Source organism: Sebastes umbrosus, chromosome 9, assembly GCF_015220745.1.
Source record: "Sebastes umbrosus isolate fSebUmb1 chromosome 9, fSebUmb1.pri, whole genome shotgun sequence".
In the NCBI taxonomy this organism is placed as follows: Eukaryota; Metazoa; Chordata; class Actinopteri; order Perciformes; family Sebastidae; genus Sebastes; species Sebastes umbrosus.
In genome coordinates, this window is record NC_051277.1 from 16,675,235 (window position 1) to 16,695,774 (window position 20,540).

At 39.2% G+C, this 20,540-nt stretch overlaps 2 protein-coding genes and 1 long non-coding RNA gene across 3 annotated transcripts in view; 1 reads left to right on the top strand and 2 right to left on the bottom strand.

The window, feature by feature from the left end:
* Nucleotides 1-42: 42 nt before the first annotated feature.
* LOC119494743 (uncharacterized protein C3orf85-like) lies at nucleotides 43-3,484 on the bottom strand. Its single transcript, XM_037780863.1, has 5 exons — nucleotides 3,371-3,484; nucleotides 3,118-3,153; nucleotides 2,681-2,805; nucleotides 2,337-2,422; nucleotides 43-1,776 (listed from the first exon to the last, which is right to left on the bottom strand). The coding sequence occupies exons 2-5, from the start codon at nucleotides 3,149-3,151 to the stop codon at nucleotides 1,698-1,700; spliced, it is 324 nt and encodes a 107-aa protein (XP_037636791.1). The 5' UTR covers nucleotides 3,152-3,153; nucleotides 3,371-3,484; the 3' UTR covers nucleotides 43-1,697.
* On the bottom strand, nucleotides 43-18,984 carry LOC119494744. The gene is made up of 2 exons (XR_005208285.1): nucleotides 18,951-18,984; nucleotides 43-220 (listed from the first exon to the last, which is right to left on the bottom strand). It is a non-coding gene; the product is annotated as an uncharacterized LOC119494744 (long non-coding RNA).
* LOC119494741 (neuronal acetylcholine receptor subunit alpha-7-like) overlaps nucleotides 10,069-20,540 on the top strand; it is a 47,260-nt gene continuing 36,788 nt past the window's right edge. The window contains exon 1 of the mRNA XM_037780860.1: nucleotides 10,069-11,399. Coding sequence (XP_037636788.1) covers nucleotides 11,339-11,399 — 61 coding nt within the window. The 5' untranslated portion in view covers nucleotides 10,069-11,338. The remainder of the gene's footprint in view (nucleotides 11,400-20,540) is intronic.

The following is a 20,540-nucleotide window of genomic DNA, read 5'->3' on the forward strand; positions in this document are numbered from 1 at the left end:
TAGTATGCGATTTCAAATAAAGCCATAATGTTTTGTTTTTAGATAAATAAGACAGTCTTAAAAAAGAAAACTGGTGCAACCTGTATTGCTTTTCAGCCAAAGTCATAAAATTCTACACATGGTGGCTTTAAGCAGCATGCAGCTATCAGTACACTAGATTACACAGTGGTCATTTTAGAAAGGTATTCAAGCTTAAAAGTAAATAAAAGGAAAACTAAAACTACTAAAAAAAGAAATCAAACTATACAAAAATTCACCACAAATTTCGCAATTGGCTTTATTTATGTACTTAGCCGACTTCCTCTTTATTGTTTTATGTTTCTAAATGGCATTGCCTTTGATTTGGTTTATGTGGTGGACCATCTAAAATTCCCAACGTCAAACTATCCCTTTAACAATATTATGTTCATTTTATACACAGCTATTAAGTAACTTACTGTAGCTACGTTTTAGTTGTACATTATATGAAAAAGAAATGATTTAATCTCTCAAGGTACCAACAGCATTTGAACTACCGTACACACATTGGAGATGCAACAACCTGTTGAAAAAAAAACATTAGACAAAATCGAAAAATACATTAATAGGTCTAATTTGTGATTTCTGAACAGCTTGTACTATTTCTTCTGTTAAATTCTGTGTCCTCGTCTTTCTCAACCTCCTCAAATACACAGTTTGTTATATTCTGCTCACTGCAGTTAGTGAAACCAATTCAGGCAACACAATATATAGTGTAATGAATAGATGAAGACTTATTGGACATTTCTGACACAATCCTCAAAAGTGCAGTATTTGTATTGTTCAGATGTACTTTATTACACTAATAAAGTTGTTTTAAATACATGATGCTTTATTTTTTCATAATTAATGCCATATTTACCTCTGCTCCATTCAATGGAAATTAAAATCCATAATATCATATCTTGAACAATGACAACAATTGACAAAATGAAATGGTCCAGTCACAGATAACAAAGGGACAAAAAAAAGTAAAGTACTATTAAAAATATAGATGAAAAGGGTGAAGTGACAGCACCATCTAGTGGTAAACCAGGGAGATGTAAAAAAAAACAAAAATAAATTAAATATCAATTCCAGTGTTCAACCTATTTTCATTAATTACATACAGTGACTTTATTACAAGACAATGACACTCCTGAGGGAATAAAGTAGACTTTTTGCAACTATAAAAAACAACATTTCATTTGCTTTGAGTCTTAGTTTTATTGAATAAAATGTTTGATTGCATCATTGTTCTAACATAATCATCATAAAACTACTCTAATTCACAATTGTTTAAAATTAATATATAAAAACATATATTAAGCTGTACATTTTACACAACTGCAGCGTTTCATATAAAGGGTATTCAGTTCATTTTGGCATATTATGTTTCTGTTTATCTTGTGTGCAACAGAAGTGTAGCCTTAATATGTGGATTGTTGTTCATTGCCAAAAATCCTGACAAGTACTGTATATCATCTTATGCACCCTTTTAATCATTTTAAACTCTAATGTCCCCTTTATGCAGATACAGTATATCTAAAGGCAAAACTAATACGTTCCTTCATAAAAGGTCATGGTTGAGTCTCAGAATATGTTGCTCCTAAATCACACTAGGGTAAATGTTTGATCTTCAACCACTTGGAGGCACTGCATTATTTTTGTCAGATCTCAGTTTTCCTCTTTTTGTGTTTTTATCTGTGTTGACCCGTCTGACTGTCCAGGTGAGCTTGTGCATTGCGCAGCATCTCCATATACAGCCTGTTGTTTTCCCTGCAACATAACCAGAGAGAAGAAAAACAAGGAAAAATGATTAAAACGTTAATGAAATGTGCTCAATTATATAATTTTATTAGCATATTAAAAGGAATTTATAGCAAGGAAAGCGAGACTGCTCAATGGCAACAAGAGATAACGGTTTTAAAAAGAATAAACTGATTTAGCAAATATATTTAATTAAAACTATTATTACCATTATTAAGTAATGAACTTGGTAGATACTACCTCACGTCACAGTGGCACAGTGGTGAAGTATAGCACTAAGACTGCCTTCACTTGCAAAATAAAACATTATGAAGTCACTGCTTTTATGGTAAATCAGTGTAAAACATTACAATTATAAATTATTGTAACTAGATTGATGTTACCGATGTGATTTATTTGATGAGTGTATGAACAGTATATACAGTATAATGAGGTTCACATTGGAAATAAGTGTTGCATTGTACTTTCATGTACTAACCTCTGGGCTGACTAAGCATCTGTTGTCTTTTATACCCAAAATAAAAAATCAATCAAGGTGCAACTGATTTGTTGCTGATGATCTCACTCACGTTGCCACAGAGCGGTCAAACATCATGTTGCTCATGTCCATGTAATACTGAGCATCTGTTCGTATTGCCGTCCAGTACTCATTGGCCTGAGGAAGAAAGATGCTTTGTTATAAAATTGCCTCTTTAATGGCTTTTGCATACTGACAACACACCTTTTCAAAGTTGACAAAATAAAAACATAAAATGGACCCCTTTGTATTTCCTGTTGCGATGTTTGTTAATGCAGTAGATGACAGGAAGTAGACTTGGACCAAAGCTGTTGCCCTAGCAACAGAATGGCAATGAAAAGGTCAATAAACCAAACTCTCTAATCTATATATTCACACCACATAGCGCAGTGTTACCTGTTCCTGAATGGTGTAACCCCACTGGTTCTGAGGGTGGTGTGGATCCCAGTATCCCGACTGTCTCTTCAGCCTGATGAATCGCTTTGCCTCCTCCTCCTTCATGAACGGGGCGGCAAAAACCCCTAAACACAATGTTAAAAAGAAATGAAAAAACTGTTTTCATTTCAAATAATCAAGTCATTCTTTAACATTTATAGTAACAATAAAATAACTTAAAAATCAGATCAAACTTAACACAGTTGGTTAGAAAAGAGATTTCCACATGTTGAATGGTTATAGATAATGCAAATGCAGGGTAAATCCAAATGTATTTAAACTAACCAAATTAAATTGCTCAATCAAGTGGATTATCATGGCACTAATCCATTAACACATATTAATTAAACACAATTAAGATTCAAAAACATAGTCATTCATGAAAGTGTCTGACTTACCACTCAAAAGAGCAAACAGGATCACAAACCTCATGTCTATAAAAAGTTAAACAAATCAGGTTTCTAATAAGAAAAGTCATGCATAATAAACATACAACTCACAGAAATAATACACACAGACATGCATAAAATGTTTATAAAAAATAGCAACTGCTTCCTTTTGACAATTGCCTTTTCTCAATAAATAAGCGATAGATAAAGAAAAAAATAAATAATGAAGTTATTGAAAAAGTAGCAGAAATGTGAGATTTACCTGCAGTTTGTGAGAGCAGTGAGCTGTTGATCAGATGAATGTCTGAGTGTCTTCAGAGCTCAGAAATCTCTCGTCTGACTGTGAAAGTGAACAAGAGTTTCTTTCACAGATGTTTACCAGGAACCAGAGAGGAGTGAATGGCGTCAGGCATCAGGCCGCCAGCTGCTCAAGGTAACTACTTACTGTATATGGGAGCCAGAGCTCTGACAGGCCGTCCCAAAACACACACACACACACACACACACACACGCAAACACACACACACACAAATACACTGGTGCTTCTCCACAGGACCAATTCAAGCTCTCAGGGTCAACATAAAGACGACTCTGTCTGGACCAACAGTCTGTCGGTGAACAAACTCTTGATTTGAGCAAACCCAATATGTTTAGGTAATGACAGCAATCTGGTGTATCAATAAAAACTTCATACAGTAAGACGAAATAAATTAGCTTCAGTGCACAAAATGTGCACACTAGGGCTGCAACTAATGATTATTTTCATTGTCAATTAATCAGTTGATTATTTTTGCTATTAATCGATCAGTTATTTTGTCTATAAAATGTCAGAAAATGATGAAAAATGTCAATCAGTGTTTCCCAAAGCCCAAGATGATGTCCACAACTCAAAGATATTCAGTTTACTGTCATAGAGGAGTAAAGAAACCAGAAAATATTAACATTTAAGAAGCTGGAATCAGAGAATTTAGACTTTTTTTTATTCAGAAATTACTCAAACTGAACCGATTATCAAAATAGTTGGCGACTAATTTAATAGTTGACAGCTAATCGATTAATTGTTGCAGCTCTATGCACAAAAGTGCATTTTTTGTTGTTTTTGTTGATGTTAGTTTTTTCATTAATATATCAACTAGTTAACCGTTCAGACACCGACATGTTGCATTCATATAAACATATAATTTTGATTGTATGACATGTTTGTGGTCACTGATGAATGTGTGTTTATTAATATACAATAGATTTGTGTACATCGACATTTCTTCCACTGGGTGGGGTTCTAACCACGTTCATGGTTGGTAGGCATTTCACGTTTTCTGCTCCATGCATTTAAAAAATGTTTTTTTTTGTTTTTCCAGAATATTTTGGAAGCTGTGTCAATGGATTAAAAAATTCAGTAGAAGGACACAGACCTGTTTAAAAATAGTATTTTGCAAAAGCAAATATGTGAGCACAGTACGTTGTGGACTTGAAATCAGGAAGAGAAGTGAAAAAAAATAAAGATATTAATTAAAACTGTCTAACTTAAAACGTAAGGGGAAATCATTAACAAGATATGCATGTATGTAGCATCACCTAAGGGAGGGGGATTTAAAGCCTGGTTTTTGAGTCAAGAAAGGCTCGCTAAGACCTAAAAAATTTCAAAGCAGGTCCCGAGAGTATTAATTTGGGTTTCTACTTTTGAAGGTGCTGCAGTAAAGGCTCACATCCTTTAAAGTATGAGCAGGAGGCTTCCTGTGAATTTCTTCGTGTGATGTAATATTTACACTCTCGTTCAAGACGCAGCCACACGAAAATGACCACCTAAAAGCTGAAGTGAGGATAAGAGAGAGAGACAATAACTAAAGGTCCAACAGACCACAACTCATTAATAATTTAAACTCATTCTATTTATGAACCTTAGCATCTCTAAGTATGAAAAAGTGTGACAGTATTTTATTGCATGTAATTGTATGAGCTCTTCTTTGAAGAATGTTCTTTGATCACGTGGTTGTCGTCCACCCACACAGTGCACAACTATTGTTTGCTGTTTTGTTTATGTCTGTGTGACTCTCTGTGTCTCTCCCTCACCCTTGTGTGCACTGTTGACCTTTTCCACAGTAAACTCCTAAGTGTGTGTGAGAGGTCTGACCTTTCTTCGACATCCCATAATAAACTGAGTCGCTACCTGGGCAGTGTAACGGAGACAAATGGCTGGCTGGCAGCAGGACAACTGAGGAGGAAGTGTTTCGGGAGGACCAAGATGCACTTCATCATGTGGGCGGATATTCATAGAAACCTGAAAACAACACGTATTAGAGGAGAGAAAAAGCCTCATATTAAAGGTGCTCTATATGATATCCAGAGCATTAATATAGCAACAAACAGCTTTTGTCTATGGAAAGGTATAGAGGAGTCTACCTGAGCAGAGAATGAAGTCGCTCCTCCTCTGTATGTGTTGTAATCAGAGCTTCTCCGTCCTTTGTTGACATCACCAGGCCGGCTGCGCGTGCCTTTTAGTGCATGTTCGTGCATGTGAGCGTGCCCAACTGGCTAGCTCATGACCTCTGCTCTGCACTGCTCTCATATGGTGGTTACGGCGGATAATGCTATCCCAACCAACGATGTTGTTGCGGAAGCATAGCTCCCACCCTCAGGTTCCCTCTCAGGTAAACACTGTTAGCTGTGTCAGCACTTTCGCCATCGTTGCTCTGTTAGCACTGTTAACTGCGAGCTGCCGGCTGGTCGTGTCTAGGAGGTAACACGCAAATTGCCAAACTCTTGCGAGAAGGTTAAGGTTAGGCATTGACCTTGAATAGTTAAGGTTAGGAGAGGTCGTTGGGCAGCGAGTCTTGCCAGAGTTTTTGCTAGTTTTTGCAATTTGAGAGTTACCTTCTAGACACGACCCCACCGGCGAGAGCCAGTGAGAGACAATAGAAATGCTCCCAATCCCATTCTTAGCACCTTTAATTGTTTCTTAGGTCATTTTTCATTTCTCATATTTTGCAAGTATTTCAGAAAAGATCCCAAATGAAGTATGAATGCACAATTGCAGACACAGACACATAACATGCACACACACACACACATACACACGCACACACACACACACGCAAACACACACACACACACACACACACACGCACACACACAGAAATACAGATTTCCAAAGCATGCATACATACACACACATACCTTGGGTAGCTCAGGGACCCTTGTGCTCTCTGCCACAGTGAAAGCTCTGCGTCTTCCACACATCAAAGGTAGCGACTCAGACAAAACTAAAACTCATCTGACCTCATTCTATCACACACACACACACACACACACACACACACACACACACACAAACACACACACACACGCACACACACACGTATGCACCCTGCTGGGACAGGCGAATATTTCAAATATTTGATTAGGGAAAAGGGGTGATAAGGGTGTTGAACAAAATATAGGATTTAAAATGTCATACACACTTTTTGTCGTGCTTTTGTCATTGCTGACTTTATGTTTTGACTTTTGTTCGTGTCTCTGTTGTCAGCAATTATCTGTCCGCTAGGTTTGTTTTAAGTAGTAGAAGAAGACAAGAGGGATGTGAAGAAAAAAAAGGGACTGAGAGAAGAAAGAAAGAAGCAATGGTTGCTCCACAACATTTAAGTCCATTAGCAGAACACTTCTCATTTATAAAAGATAGAGAATTAACAGCTCCCTCTGGTCTCTTTTCTGCTCTTTCCTCTCTGCTATTGCTCACTTCCTATCAGTGGGCCGCCGGTGTATTTAAAAAAGCCAAAATATGGTAGGTCCAGCTCAGTGGATTCAGATTCACAGAAACAAGACGATTTTAGAACTAAATCTACAAGTATTTCTCTCATCTTTGATGTTTAAACAAATATAGTTTGGAAGGCACCTGAGAGACAAACCTCTGAGGTACTTCTGAGAAGTGTTCTTGCTTTGTTGTTTTATGTTGTTTTAAATGTGTTGTAAAAAAAAAGAATTGAGGGGTCAGATCTAAGTCAATCTCTGTTTCTGTCTGAGTCAGTTGGCTGGTGGCGAGATTCTGCACCCTTTTTTTTGTGTATGTGATTTGTGAATTGTTTCTCTGGTGTGTGACAGTATGTGTTGGCAAGTGTTTGCAACCCCTCCCCCCTAAGGGGAAAAATAATGTTGAGAGGAGGCAACACACGGGGAGACAATTTATATTAATGCTCCAACAGATTCACAGACTCACTGCGTAAACATACACACACACACACAAAGAAAACGTTTGCATACTGAATCTGAATGTATTGCAATGCACCAAAGCTATAAATGTAATTCACAGTGAAATGTGAAGTTTATAATAAGCCTGACGCCATGGTTAACAAACATTAAGCTTAATTTTGTCATGCACTGATGTTTGATTTTCACGTCATTTAGGGTATGAGACTTTCACGGTACGATAACCATCTCAGAAAATATCACGCTCTCACGATATTACACTATTATTTTGTATTATTATTAGTATTAGTAGTATCAGTTACAATGACCCATTAAGAATGAGAACAGAATTATAAACCTGATAAAAAATAGCATGTAACTATAATATGTTATATAACTAAAGTATATTAGTTTACATGTTAGCAGCACTATTGCATGTAATTCATTACTAAATGAAAAATGAAAATGAAAAAAACATCAGCTGTGAGCTTCTAAAATAATGCCCTATGATTATTAACAATGAACATTTACTGTAGGTGAGCGACAGTGTAGCCAGGCTGCTCCTGTCTGCACCTTTGCAGACGTCACTCTTTGTCACGCACTCACTTATGTCATTTCTTTTCAATACCGTGGATAAGCAAATGTACATGGTATGTTAACCGTCATCTTTCATACCACCAGTATACCGTTGCAATCAGTTTAAAACTTCTGCAAGCAGTATGTTTGCATGTCCTGTATAAATAATTTTGGATTTCTTCATGTTATCTTTCTTGTTTGATTACTTTGATACCTTTTCATCTGCATGTTACTGCTGGTGACACAGAACAGTGCTGCTACTGGTTTCAGCACCATGAACGGCTCTTCATTAAACTTCAGTAAAGTTATTAGTAGTTTTAACAAAACTTTTAGTTCACAGTTGGATCAATATGTTTTCCTCTGTGAAATAAAGATTAGTTTAGTGGAAGCGCCTTCTGACTGGCTAGAAGTTTGCCCAGTGAGAGCGTGTACGAGGATGAAGGTTGCGATCAGAGGTTTCCCTGAGCCCACGGCGGCTGTCTGCCCACCTACAGCACAGACAGACAGACAGATATGGGATTCTGTACCAAATCACATCTAGCAGCATAAATCTCCTCTGATGGAGCTCCACGAGACGTAGACATGTGGGTTATGAAAAATAGCGAGAACTGGTCTAATACCGCTGGCACAGGACTGCTTCTTAGATGATATGCTCCTGTTCCATTGAGAGGCAGAGAAAGGGAGCCATGAGGGGGAACGCTGCACATTTGTGCGAAAATGTTCTCACCGCCTGTCGGATCCTATTTCCGACTGAAATTATTTATGGACTGGAATAAATAGGTCATTTGGTTATGAGCCAGCTTGGCACAAAAAAGGTGACAAATAAGGCAAATATGCAGTTGATGAACCTCTTTGGAAATCCTGGAAGTGGGAAATTGCAGTGTGGCACACATGACATTCATAAATGCTAGTCTACAGCTGTGGGAGAAGGAGGGTTGGGTGGTGATCTGATTCTACTTTAAGGGCCAAGAGTTTTAGGCCTGGTTGTAACCAGCGCTGAGAAAACTGACATCTGTTTTGTATGTAATGACTCCATGGCCTTGGCTTCAGCATTAATTGATTTTTGGCCACTCCGCGGCAGCTCATCAAGCTGTAAACACATTATGAATTTATAAAGATAATATGGGGAGTGTGTTTGCCAACCAATGCGTATTTACACATCCAGCATTAGAGCAACATTAGCCTTCATTGGGAGTTGTGTCTTTGTCCACGTGATGAATGTAAGGCTAATATATACGCTTATTTTGGTCTGTTTTCCTTCAATTGCTGCACTATATTCACCAGCTAGTCACTAACTGTGTCTGTCTGCCGTTTGGTGCTGGGCAGGTATAGCGTACTGTGGGTTTAACAGAGCTTTAAAGCTGAAAGCAGCTCTCTGTGTGGCTGGAAACAATGCTGATGAGAGCTTTTGCTATCATACAAGTAGTGATTAGAGCAGAAATATCTTCACAGAGATTTAAAAATACTAGAAGCATTGTTAAAGTTTAAATCAACTTTGAATCACATAAAGCAGAAAACTTGAGCATGGCAACTTCTGGCCACACCCTCATGTGTGATGTCACATAGCTGCTTCATGCCAAAAATAAATAAACAAAGCATTTAATAATGACATTACTTACTTACTTAGTCCTTGTTGCGCCCGGTGACACATAGGGCAAGGACTAAGGATCTCCACTCATCTCTGTTCTTTGCTTTCTTCTCAATGCTGTTCCAGCTGTATCCTCTCGTCTTCATTTCTCCTTTGATGGTTCACCTCCAGGTTGTTTTGGGCCTCCCTCTTTTCCCTCTGGTGTCCAACGTAATGCCACTTTTGTCATGTCATCAGATGGTTTCCTTAATACATGTCCTAGCCATCTCCATCATCTTCTTATCAACATTGTTTCCATGTCCAAGCACCCCGTTGTTTTGTGTAGTTCATGGTTTGTAATCTTCCTTTAGGCCAGAATATCCTCATGAGCTTTCTGAGGCGGGTATTGTGAACGCTGGAAAGCTTTCCTATGTCTCTTTCAGTCATTCTCCAGCACTCTGCACCATATAGAAGGACAGATAGTACACAGCTGTTGTATAAGTTTATCTTGGTATTTCAAGTTATACTGTATGTGTCGACTTCCAGATGCTTCCAAGTTTTAAAAATGCTGCTGAGTCTTTTATATTATATTTAATAATGACATAATAACACTAAATCTGTATTTAAAGTGATAAACTGACTATCAATAAAAGTTAGTGATGTGTCGTCGCGAACGAGCCGGCTCTAATAGCCGGCTCTTTTAAGTGAACGATAAGAGCCGGCTCCCATCCGAGAGCCGTTTTAAAAAAAAATTGTATTAATTCAAGGCAGAATGAAAGGACGATCTTCTCCGCGCCACGGGCACTCCATGCACTGACTGTGACTGAATGTTGTGTTAATGACGTCCGTGCTACTAATCAGGTGATGACAGACAAGGATCATACCATCAAGCAGGGAGGGGCGGTCGGTGCACGGCGCGCTGACAGTCTACAGGTACAAAGCAGGAGGGAGAGGAGGAGAGAAAGAGAGAGAGGAGTGTGGTGTGGAAATAGCAGACAAGATGAGTGACAGTCGGAAACGAATCAGCATGTAAAATTATGATATTCTGGAAATTATAAGGTTTAGTATAATTAAATTGAATAATTTAAGTGATATATGTGCACACATACTAATCACAGGTCAAAACTGCACTAAATTTGGCTTAATTATAAAAGGAAGAAGTGGTAAAATGAAGAGCCGTTTGGGAGCCGAAAGAGCCGGCTCTTCTTGGTGAGCTGAGCCAAATGATCTGGCTCACTAAAAAGAGCCGGAATTCCCATCACTAGTGACCACGGTTTGGAGACAGGTGAGTGCACGAGACACAAAACTGACTTTATTAAGTTAGTAAAACTTACACCAACGTCACTTGTTAAAGTCAATATTCTACTAAAAAATGAATTAAGCGTACATATTGTCAGTTTAAGGATTTAAATATCACATGCAGCAAAAGTAATCTATAGGCTATATTCAATTAACGTTAGGAGTTAATTAGAAACAAGCACTGTGAGGTCTTAATTTCACAATTCAATACTCTGCAACAACTCTTGCATGTAGCGAAGTGACTGTATCTATCACATTACTGTAGTTCTTGTTATCACCTGTGTGTTTACCTGTGAAGGTATAACTTAACTCAGCAGCCATATTTCTAGCTGACTCCGGCTCGGACGCGCGTCCCCGTGCAGCGCTCTGTGTGTGTGTGTGTGTGTGTGTGTGTGTGTGAGTGAGGGAATGTGTTTGTGAACCAGCGTGAACGCGCACAATCTCAACTCCACACTCATTCTGGTCTGTGAGGGTTTTTTTTTCTCCGTCTCTCCCTCCTCTTCGTCTCTCTCCAGCCTCATGTTCACACCGCCAACAAGCCGGAGCTGATTCCCCGTCTAGCCGACACTGAGAGCCCGCTGCAGGGGGCCGGTGGAGAGCGGTGCCAGGATGAAGTTATGGGGACCATGTTCGGTTGGATTTTATATTTGTGTGGCCATGCTGTTCAAAGGTAGGTTTGGGGAAAAGTGATGAAGTTTTTTTTTTTCTTTTAAGACACTTCTTTCAGTGAGTGCATGAGGCTGTTTAGCAGATTTGCTGCAGATTTAGATTCCTGTCATACAGGGGTTTGACATGTGTTTTGGATAATCTAGACATGAGTTTATATTGGCCTTTATCTGTTAAGTCTGGGGAAAAGTGATTACGTTTTTTGTTTATTTCTTTTAAGACACTTCCTTCAGTGAGTGCATGATCTTGTTTAGATAAATGAAGACTAAGACATTATTAATTATACAGGGGTTTGACATGTGTTTTGGATAATCTAGATGTGAGTTTATATTGGCCTTTATCTGTTATTTCTAAAGGGACATTATGAGCTTTAGTGTGGTTTTTGCTGGAAGCATTTTCTACCATTTGGCAACTTATTCTTTTGGATTATAAACAATTAAAATGAAAGGCAACATTTACACCTGAAGTTGATTAGAGGTAAACAAAACAGAGTTTGCATTTCATGTTGGGATGACAAAGTAAAGGAACTTTTTAATAATTAATTATGTAAAAAAAAAAGTTATAAAGCCCAAAGAATCACTATAATCTGTTTTATAGAGTCACCAAATATTCTATTGAGTAACACTGGCTTCTGAATCCTTGAATGACAAATCAGTTTTAAAAAACTCCACCTCTGTCTGCACCCTGAATGTACTTCAGTTACCTTGTGTAAAAGGGAGATTTATTACACTAAGAGTTATTTTTAAACACTGCACGCGTGTCTGTGCGTTAATGTTTGTTCATTCGTGTGCAATTAGATGTGCATGCATGACTCTAATTCTCTCTTAAGCCCCCATCCCATCTGTAACATCTGGGTTGTTTACTTGCTGGTTTGTGACACAGCGGCTTTGCTGAAGATATGCTTTCGAACCCTCCATGTATGTGTGTGTGTGCGTGCATACAGTATATGCATGTGTAAACATCAAACCACCTTCTTCACATCTCCATACCGATCCAGTCAGTGGTCATCTTGTTGTGAAGGAGGAGGGGGAGGAATGGCTTTAATGACTTTAAGACTGAAGGGAGAGATAAAGAGGATGGATTACATGCCAACCAATGACAGGATGCCGCCACTGTCTGTCATGAAGAGTGTTGTTGTCTCATGGTGGGACAGTGTGTCCTGTCTACTTTTAAAGTAGCGAAGGCACTGCAAAAGATAAAGCTACACAAGTCATGTCATTTAGTACTGAGTCTAAAAATCGTAAGGTCTTTTATTTTTATTCTCTTTTAAACAATTCACAAAAAGGTGAGAAAGATTCAGCCCTTTTAAGTTCACTTTCTTTTAAAGAATTTGCTGCAGAATTGATGGAAATGGATAAGATGGATAGATGGATTTCACCTTTATGTTCACTTCAGATGGCTACCTAAATCTAACACAGACACCCCCTACAGTGTGTTTTTTGAACAGTGGATGTCATGGCGAGTCACGTCTGACTGTTGGCAGGAGAACAGGCTTTGCTCATGAGTCTTTGGTCATGGGGATTAAAGAACCAGCTAGCCGCTTGTAGGCCTCGTATGTTCACATTCACTGCACCGTTGATAAGCAGCTTTAGTCTCTCGAGGGAAACACAAGACAATAACCAAAAGAGGCCAGATAGGACAATTTATTTTCTCGTGACAACTTGAGCTCCACGCAGCTGTGAAAAGACAGATGATGAAGTGAATTAGATTTATGTTTACTCCTCAGGCAGTGGACATATTGATTTTGGTTATAACTAAATGTAAAAGATTCAAACTCCCCGTATTCAAGTGCAGCAATATACCTGCCAATGAATTTATTGTCCTGACCCTCCCTGGTAAGCGTGAAGTTGGCTGGCACAGATGCTGTAATAATATCTGCTTGATTTCAATGCAACGCCTCATCTCTCTCGATGTCTTCCTCTGTCTCTTTCAATTATTCTCTTTCCCTCTTGCTTGCCTCTTATTTTTTCCATGCTCAGCAATACTTACCCCGAACTCTACGCTCTTTAATCACAAACTTTATGTTAAATGCACTTTTTATGCCCTTGTTCAGTATTTCAGTCATGTGTTGTTCATTCACTGGCAATGCTAAAATAGTAGACAGGTTGCACTGCCTTCAAATTGCCTCAAAAGTTTAAAACTCTGGAACTGGACGTCCTAAACTTACAGTTCCTGGTAACGTGTGGAGCTTTCTTTTGAAGGGTTTTAGTTCAAGATACAGTATGCAAGGTATGGTAGATTGTGTCCAACGTGGTGTAGAAGTATGGACATGGTAGCCACGCACTCAGCGTTGCAACACAACGAAGGTTTTAGCTCCTGGATTAGGATTAAACATCCAGTGGTTTTAGAGCTCTGAGCCCTCGATAATAGATTATAAATCTCCTGTATGAATCCATCCATCCAAAACTCCATTAAAACACAACACCATACGCTCTGATCCCTGTTCACCACTGTAGATTGTCACATGATGCTGGAAATGATGTGCTAATGGATGTGATTCGTGGGTTGCTTTAAGCATCACACGCACACAGTGGTAATGAGCATTTGTACATGGAAACCCATTCACTGACAGAGAAATACACAAAAAGACAGAGTCACACAAAGAAGTGAAAAACTTTACTAGTTGGCTGCAGAAAGTTGAGCGGGTTGAAATCGCTCATGTAAAATTGATCTTTCAGGATTACTTTTACTGTCCCTCATCTGTCTCTGTTCACTCTATCCCCTCGTGTCTCCTTGACACATCCCCTTCACCCCTCATCATCATTACTGATGACAATGACATGCTACTCCTCTCTTGCCTTTTTGTCTATTTTAGTGGTTGCAGGTTTCAGATATGAGCCTTTTTACTTACTTACTTTTAACTAAAATGGTATGACCTGTCACATTTCTTATTTTGTTCATTATCTGGATTTTACTGTACGAAGTCGTATGTGTGTGCAAATAAAAAACAAACAAACTAGGGCTGCCCCCTCTTCATCGATTAGGTGACTAATCGTCGTTTTGGCCTTAGTCGACTAAGATTTCTTTAGTCGATTTGTCATTTTTTATGCTTTTTCATGCTGAATGACTTACTTCTAAGAAATGTATGAGCACATCTCTGGTAAACAAAAGGTTTTAAAGTGGTGCTTTAGTATGATTCTTTGTGGTGAAACTCAGTTTCATAGATCTGTTGATTTAATCAACTAATCGATTAGTCGACAAAATCAATTTTAGTCTACTAACAATTTCTTTGGTCGAGGACAGCCCTAAAGACTAGATTATATTGAAGACGAAGCAGCACAGCAAATGAAAGCCTAAATCTCTAACTCTTATTTATACTGTATATTAAAGGGCAGATAATAATTGTATAACATGTTTGATATATAAAACTGTCCTGTATTAAAAGAATAGTCAACATTCAGCCGTACCCAAATTATGCAACTGGTATTTAAATGACACTACAGCCCATCTTTTTTTCACTACTTAAATGTGCTAAATACGAGACTGGGAGCATTTCTGTTGCCTCTCAACGGCTTTCAACATGGCGACGGCGAGCTGGCGGCTCGCAGCTAACGATGCTAACAACAGTGAAAGTGCTGACCGAGCTAACAGTGTTTACCTTAGGACGAACCAGAGGTTGGGTGCTATGCTTTCGCAATAACGCCATCGGTCGGGATGGCGTTATCAGCTGTAATAGCTGTGTGCACAGCAGTAGCCGTGAGCTATCCAGTGGGGAACGCTCACATGAACTAACATGCACTAAAAGCATGTGCGGCCCGCCTACATAAAGAGAGCACAGAGAAGCTCAGATTACAACACACACGGAGGGCGAGCGACTTCATTCTCTGCTCAGGTAGACATTACTCCTCTATATCTTTACATAGCAAATAGTGTTTGCTGCTTTATTAATGATCTGGATATCAAATTTAGCACCTTTTAAGTTTTAGCACTTGTGTAATTACTTCACAACCCTGTCTTGATGAAGTCTCACAAGATGTAAAACTTTTTTTTTTAACAATTTTATCTTCGCATAAGCATTGGAGAAAGCCGTGTAACGTTTTTAAAGGAACTTTCTTTATGTCTCTATAGTATTTTCAGGGACTTTTAGGACCCGTGGATGTTTTCCCCAACCTTCACTTCGTTTTCACCTCCCTCCAAACCAACTCATCTTTCTCCTCCCTGCCCCTCCTTTACAATCTGTCTCCCTCATTTTTGTGTCTCCTGTTATCAACTTTAATCATCTCTCATTTCTCTGACTCCCCCCTCCGTCTCTCCCCGTCTCTCTGTCTGTGTTATTAAACAGGTTAGGTAATGAGTAGCCACCTGGCTTAAGAAGCAGGTTTAAAGCAGCTGAACATCTGGACACTTCACTGCTGACCTCCCCTGACTCTTTCCCCTACCAAATGATTGATAGTGAAATAATGAGGTGCTAGACCAATGTAGAAGTGACCTTAATTTACACTGATGCACACTTGGTTAGTTTTAGAGGCAGCACTGTGCATATGCTACACATGTGTGATTTCCTACACATGCTGATCCATATACAATATAAGTAGGTTTTGTCTTTTGAAGGACAGCATGAATACAAGACAAGGTGCTTTTTACACAGAGAGACACTTTGTTGCAGCCCATCAGACATTATAGTGTCTTGAGTCCCATTATTTCTTTACCTCGGGGTGCTTTTCTTTCAGACAGTTAAATGGCAGTTGTCAAGGTCTTTGCCATAATCTGAAGGAGAGATAGATGGTCTCTGTTAAGGTGGACACACCGGTTTGAGAGAGACAGTTTCAGAATATACATTATATATTATATTCTAGAGCAGAGGTCTCCAGCTTTTTTTCCTCTGAGCAGACATCATTTCTGTCCTACTTTTATGGTCTTGAATAAAGTTTCAGCCCTTGCAGTCATCGCCTCGTATAGTCCCACCATAGGCTAAGGGCTTTTTGTGTTTCGTTAGGATGTACGCGACTTAACAAAGCCTCTGTTGCTGCGTTGGCCTTCTTCATTAGTTTGATAAACAGAGACTGTTGTCTTTGAGATTGCCGTTGTTTTCAGCTCTTTTATCTTCTCTGTTCGTAGACTGCTACCAGCCGGAAAGTCCCATGAAAAGTTGCTGTGGATTTTGGTGATGTTATATCTTTTACCAACCGACACATTCGTATCGCAAATGAGACACACACACATTTGTCTTTCACATTCGGGGAAAAAACTCAGTCAGTACTTGATGTACCTGAGTGTTTTATCTACTGCTATTTTTAATTAAGTAAAAAATCCCAATGGAATGAGGACCAAATTAAGTTCAGTTGCAGTTTCTGTTTTGTTTTGTTTTCTCATGCACCCCCCCCCCCCCCCTCTCTCTTTTTTTAAACAAAATTTTGAAGAACACATTTTTATGTGAATCGTGATTGCAAACAATCAGCATGTTGCAACAACACCGAGTTCATAACTCTTGTTCTAGTGTGTGTATTATTGTTCCAGCTTCGAGGTGTAAATTATATCTGGCAGATGCAACAGCTTCAGAGTCAGACAAAAATATATTGTGGGAGTTTGGCTTTAATCATATCGCTCCTTCCACATCACCATTGTGTCGTGTACATATGCAGTGCTATTTATTTTTCTCTTTCTGTTTCTCTCTTACTCTCTCACACATACACAAGATATTTGCATCAGAAAGGCTGTAGTTGTGTAGCGTTTGTCGTGGTGTTGACTGTCCAGGCCCTCAGGGAGTGGCGGTCTGTCAGCGGTTTCTTTGTGCAGCCCTGTTCCCCCTCCAGGTTCATAACTCTAGTCCCTCTGTCCCAAAGCATTCTGGGATCAGAGCCCTGTTATGTTGCAGACCGGATAATAGACTTGGCTCTTTACATCATTTTTTTTTTTGATTTAGCGAGCATGTTTACCACATTTACTAAACAAGATTACTCTAAATAATGAGGGGGTTGTTTCACATAATGTGGTTTTTATGTTAGTGCTTGGAGAGGCCTCAAAGGAAAGAACTTGCTGTCAGCATGTAAATTAATGTTGAGCTAAACTGAAGTGAAATTTTCAAAGCCTTTTACTTCTATTCTAATCATCCCAACCCTTTTGTCACCACACGACATGTCTGTAGTGTTCTCGATGTCATCAGGATTTGTTACATCATTGGGAACGCAGGGGCCACTAGAGGCCCCATGTCAACCCTGCGTACAGAGTCTGTCTAGCAGGAAAGATTAAAGCCGTGGCTGAAGCCAGTTACACTTGAGCTGTAGAAAAACATGGACATAGCATCTGTAATGTCACCTTCTGGAGTAAGCAGTAGAAACAGAGTTGTTATAGGCTGAGACACCTGCCAATCAAGCAAACACAACAACAATAAATAGACAAATCTGGCGACTGGTCTGTGTGTGCCACCATCTGGCGGCGGTACCATTACTGTGGTGGTGCTAACCGCGTTAACGTAGCGAATGTGTCCGTGGTTGCTCGTAGTAACTTACGTAAATGGTTGGCGTAGATAATAAACACAGATGGGAGAATATTTTTGTTTTTGAGTGGGCTTAATATGGATTGAAGCAGAATATTTCATTCGATGTAATCAATTCTAAATGTGAATGTGAACCCATCCTTAAAAGCACCTCCGCATCAACCTCAACATTCAGCCATTGTGTTTGTGGCTTTCTATTCAATAATGTTTTCAATATACATGTATGCACACCAAGCAAATGTTGAACATCAAAAATGCCAGAGTCAATTTCTACCGACTAATCGTTTCAGTAGTTTCCGATCAGTTATTTCACTAAGGCCTAATGGTGCTAAAATCCAGTTTTACATGATACAAAATACCTAATCTACAAGTGCGGTACAGTATCTTGGCAGAAAGAGACTAAGGAACAAAGCCATGATCATTCCTCTGCATGCTTTCATCCTGCCAGTTGTGTGTGTTGGACAGCGGCTCAGCCTGGATGGGTTTAGCTGAGCTCTTCAGGGGCTCTAAAAAACCCTGATGTAAGAGGTGGTCATTTAGTGCTCTGCCTAAAATACCTTTCCAGTTTGTTTTTGTGCATGTGTGTGTGTGTGTGTGTGTGTGTGTGCATGTGAGAAAGGGAGAGGGAGAACGGGTCCCTCCGGCCGCCTGTGTTTGGATAGCCTGTGTCTGATGAGCGTGTTTGGAAGCCTCATCTGAACACATTGACCCAGTAAAAAATATTCAGATGGGACCGAATCGCCTAGCTGATTTTCTCCGTGAATGCCAGTGTGAGTGTGTGTGTGAGACAGGGAAAGTGAGAGAGAGAATAATTACGTGCCTGAGTGTATTTTCACGGTTCTTGTATTTCCAGATGCCACCTGTAATGAAAACATATACCCCGTTTTTCAGTTCCCACACATCAGTTGTGGAACAAAGTTCCCCTTCTACCTGTTTATTTGGCCTCACTTGCCCTCTACCTCGAGGCGCTTTCTATTAAAAACCAACCATTTGTCTGCAGATGATGCTAACTAACTGGCGAAAACACTGTTCATGACCGTGAATTAATTTCCAGCTTTTTGTTTATTTCCTCACAACCTAATCGGCTCTAGAGAGCACTCATTCATTGCAAATAAGAACAAAAGTAAAAGTCAATTCAGGACAAGGCAGAGCGACTGAAAAGGAGGAATAGAAGTAACAAAAGGGAGGTGTATATAGAGAGAGGGATCAAAAGAGGGGATATCACAAGATTTGGAAAGGCTTGTAAAGGGATAAAGCAACTGATAGAGGGAGAGAGGTGCAGTCAAAATAGAGAAGAATGAAAACTGTACAGTAGAATAGCAAAGGAGTGGGATATTATTCCAAAGATTGGAGTGAGAAGGTGTAAAGGATTGGGATTAGAGGTGGAAAGCTTGAGCGGGATTGAGGGCGAGAGGATTGGAACAATGTGCTTCTGATTTTCCCTTTTATATAGTTATTTATATTTGCATATCACATTAGAAACTGTATTGAATCCCACCATCTCACTGCTTTGTGTATGTGTGAATACACACATCTCCCTCTCCAGCTAACGATCAGCTAATGTTGACAGATCTGAATGTGCATGTTAGACTAAATGAATAAACTTAACAAATTAAACTTGCAAGCACAGATCCAAAGTTAAAAAAATTCAAATTCTATTGACAAGCATAAATTAAAAATCTGTCTCTTTTCTCAGGGTTCACCGAAAAGCTTTTTTGGGAGCTTTCAAATGCACCTCACTGTTTTCTAGGGTGGGAATCACCAGAGACCAGAGATACAATATCATCAGGATACTTAAGTCACGATATGATTTTAATGATTTTGAGTATTGTGATAAGATATATTGCAATTCATTACCTTCTATCAACTGCAGATTATGCAGTTTGTCAACATCTGTTAAGATACAGTTTTCACTCTGTTCATCTCAGAGTTTTCATTCCCATATCTTGAGGTCAGAGGTCAACGGACCCCTTTGAAAATGGCTATGCCAGTTTTTCCTCGCCCAAATTTAGCCTAACTTTGAAGCTTTATTTAGCATTCTTTCCAACAATCTAACATGACACGGTTGGTATCAATCAATTCCTTTCCATTTTTTTGTATCATTTGATAGCAGTATCTTCACTCAAGCTTTAAAACGGAGCCTGCAACAACCTCTGAAGGACAGAATAGCGTCCGGAACCGCCGGTGGGCCATCGGATTGATAAGAGGTATATAGTAAATATTTATATAATAAAAGATTGATGGTTGACGTCCATGTATCGATGCGATATTTTTGCAATACTATGCTGTATAGATTTTTCCCCCACCCCTACTCTTCTCCTCAGTGTGTTTGAGTTCTCTGTTGTCAATTGAAGCATAAAAGTTCCTTGGAAACAGAAACTCTGCACTTTCACATTTAAATAAACAGAGTACTGCTTTCACTTCACTTCACCATGTTGAGCTACATTCCTCCTAATTAACAAATCTTTGCATCAAATTAAGACTTGAAATAAGGTTCTTCTTCACTTGAATTCTGTGCGTTGTCATTTTGCCCATCTGCTCTATTTTGTATAATACAACAGAAAGCAGACGTGCGAAACGAGTGATATACAATATGTTACTCTCCTACTCTGAACTGCAGCCGCAACAGGAGTTTTTTTACAGGCTGTTGCTGTCGGGTGCGCACGCGGCGGCACGACGGCTCCCCAAAAGTGAAGCCAAAACATCTCG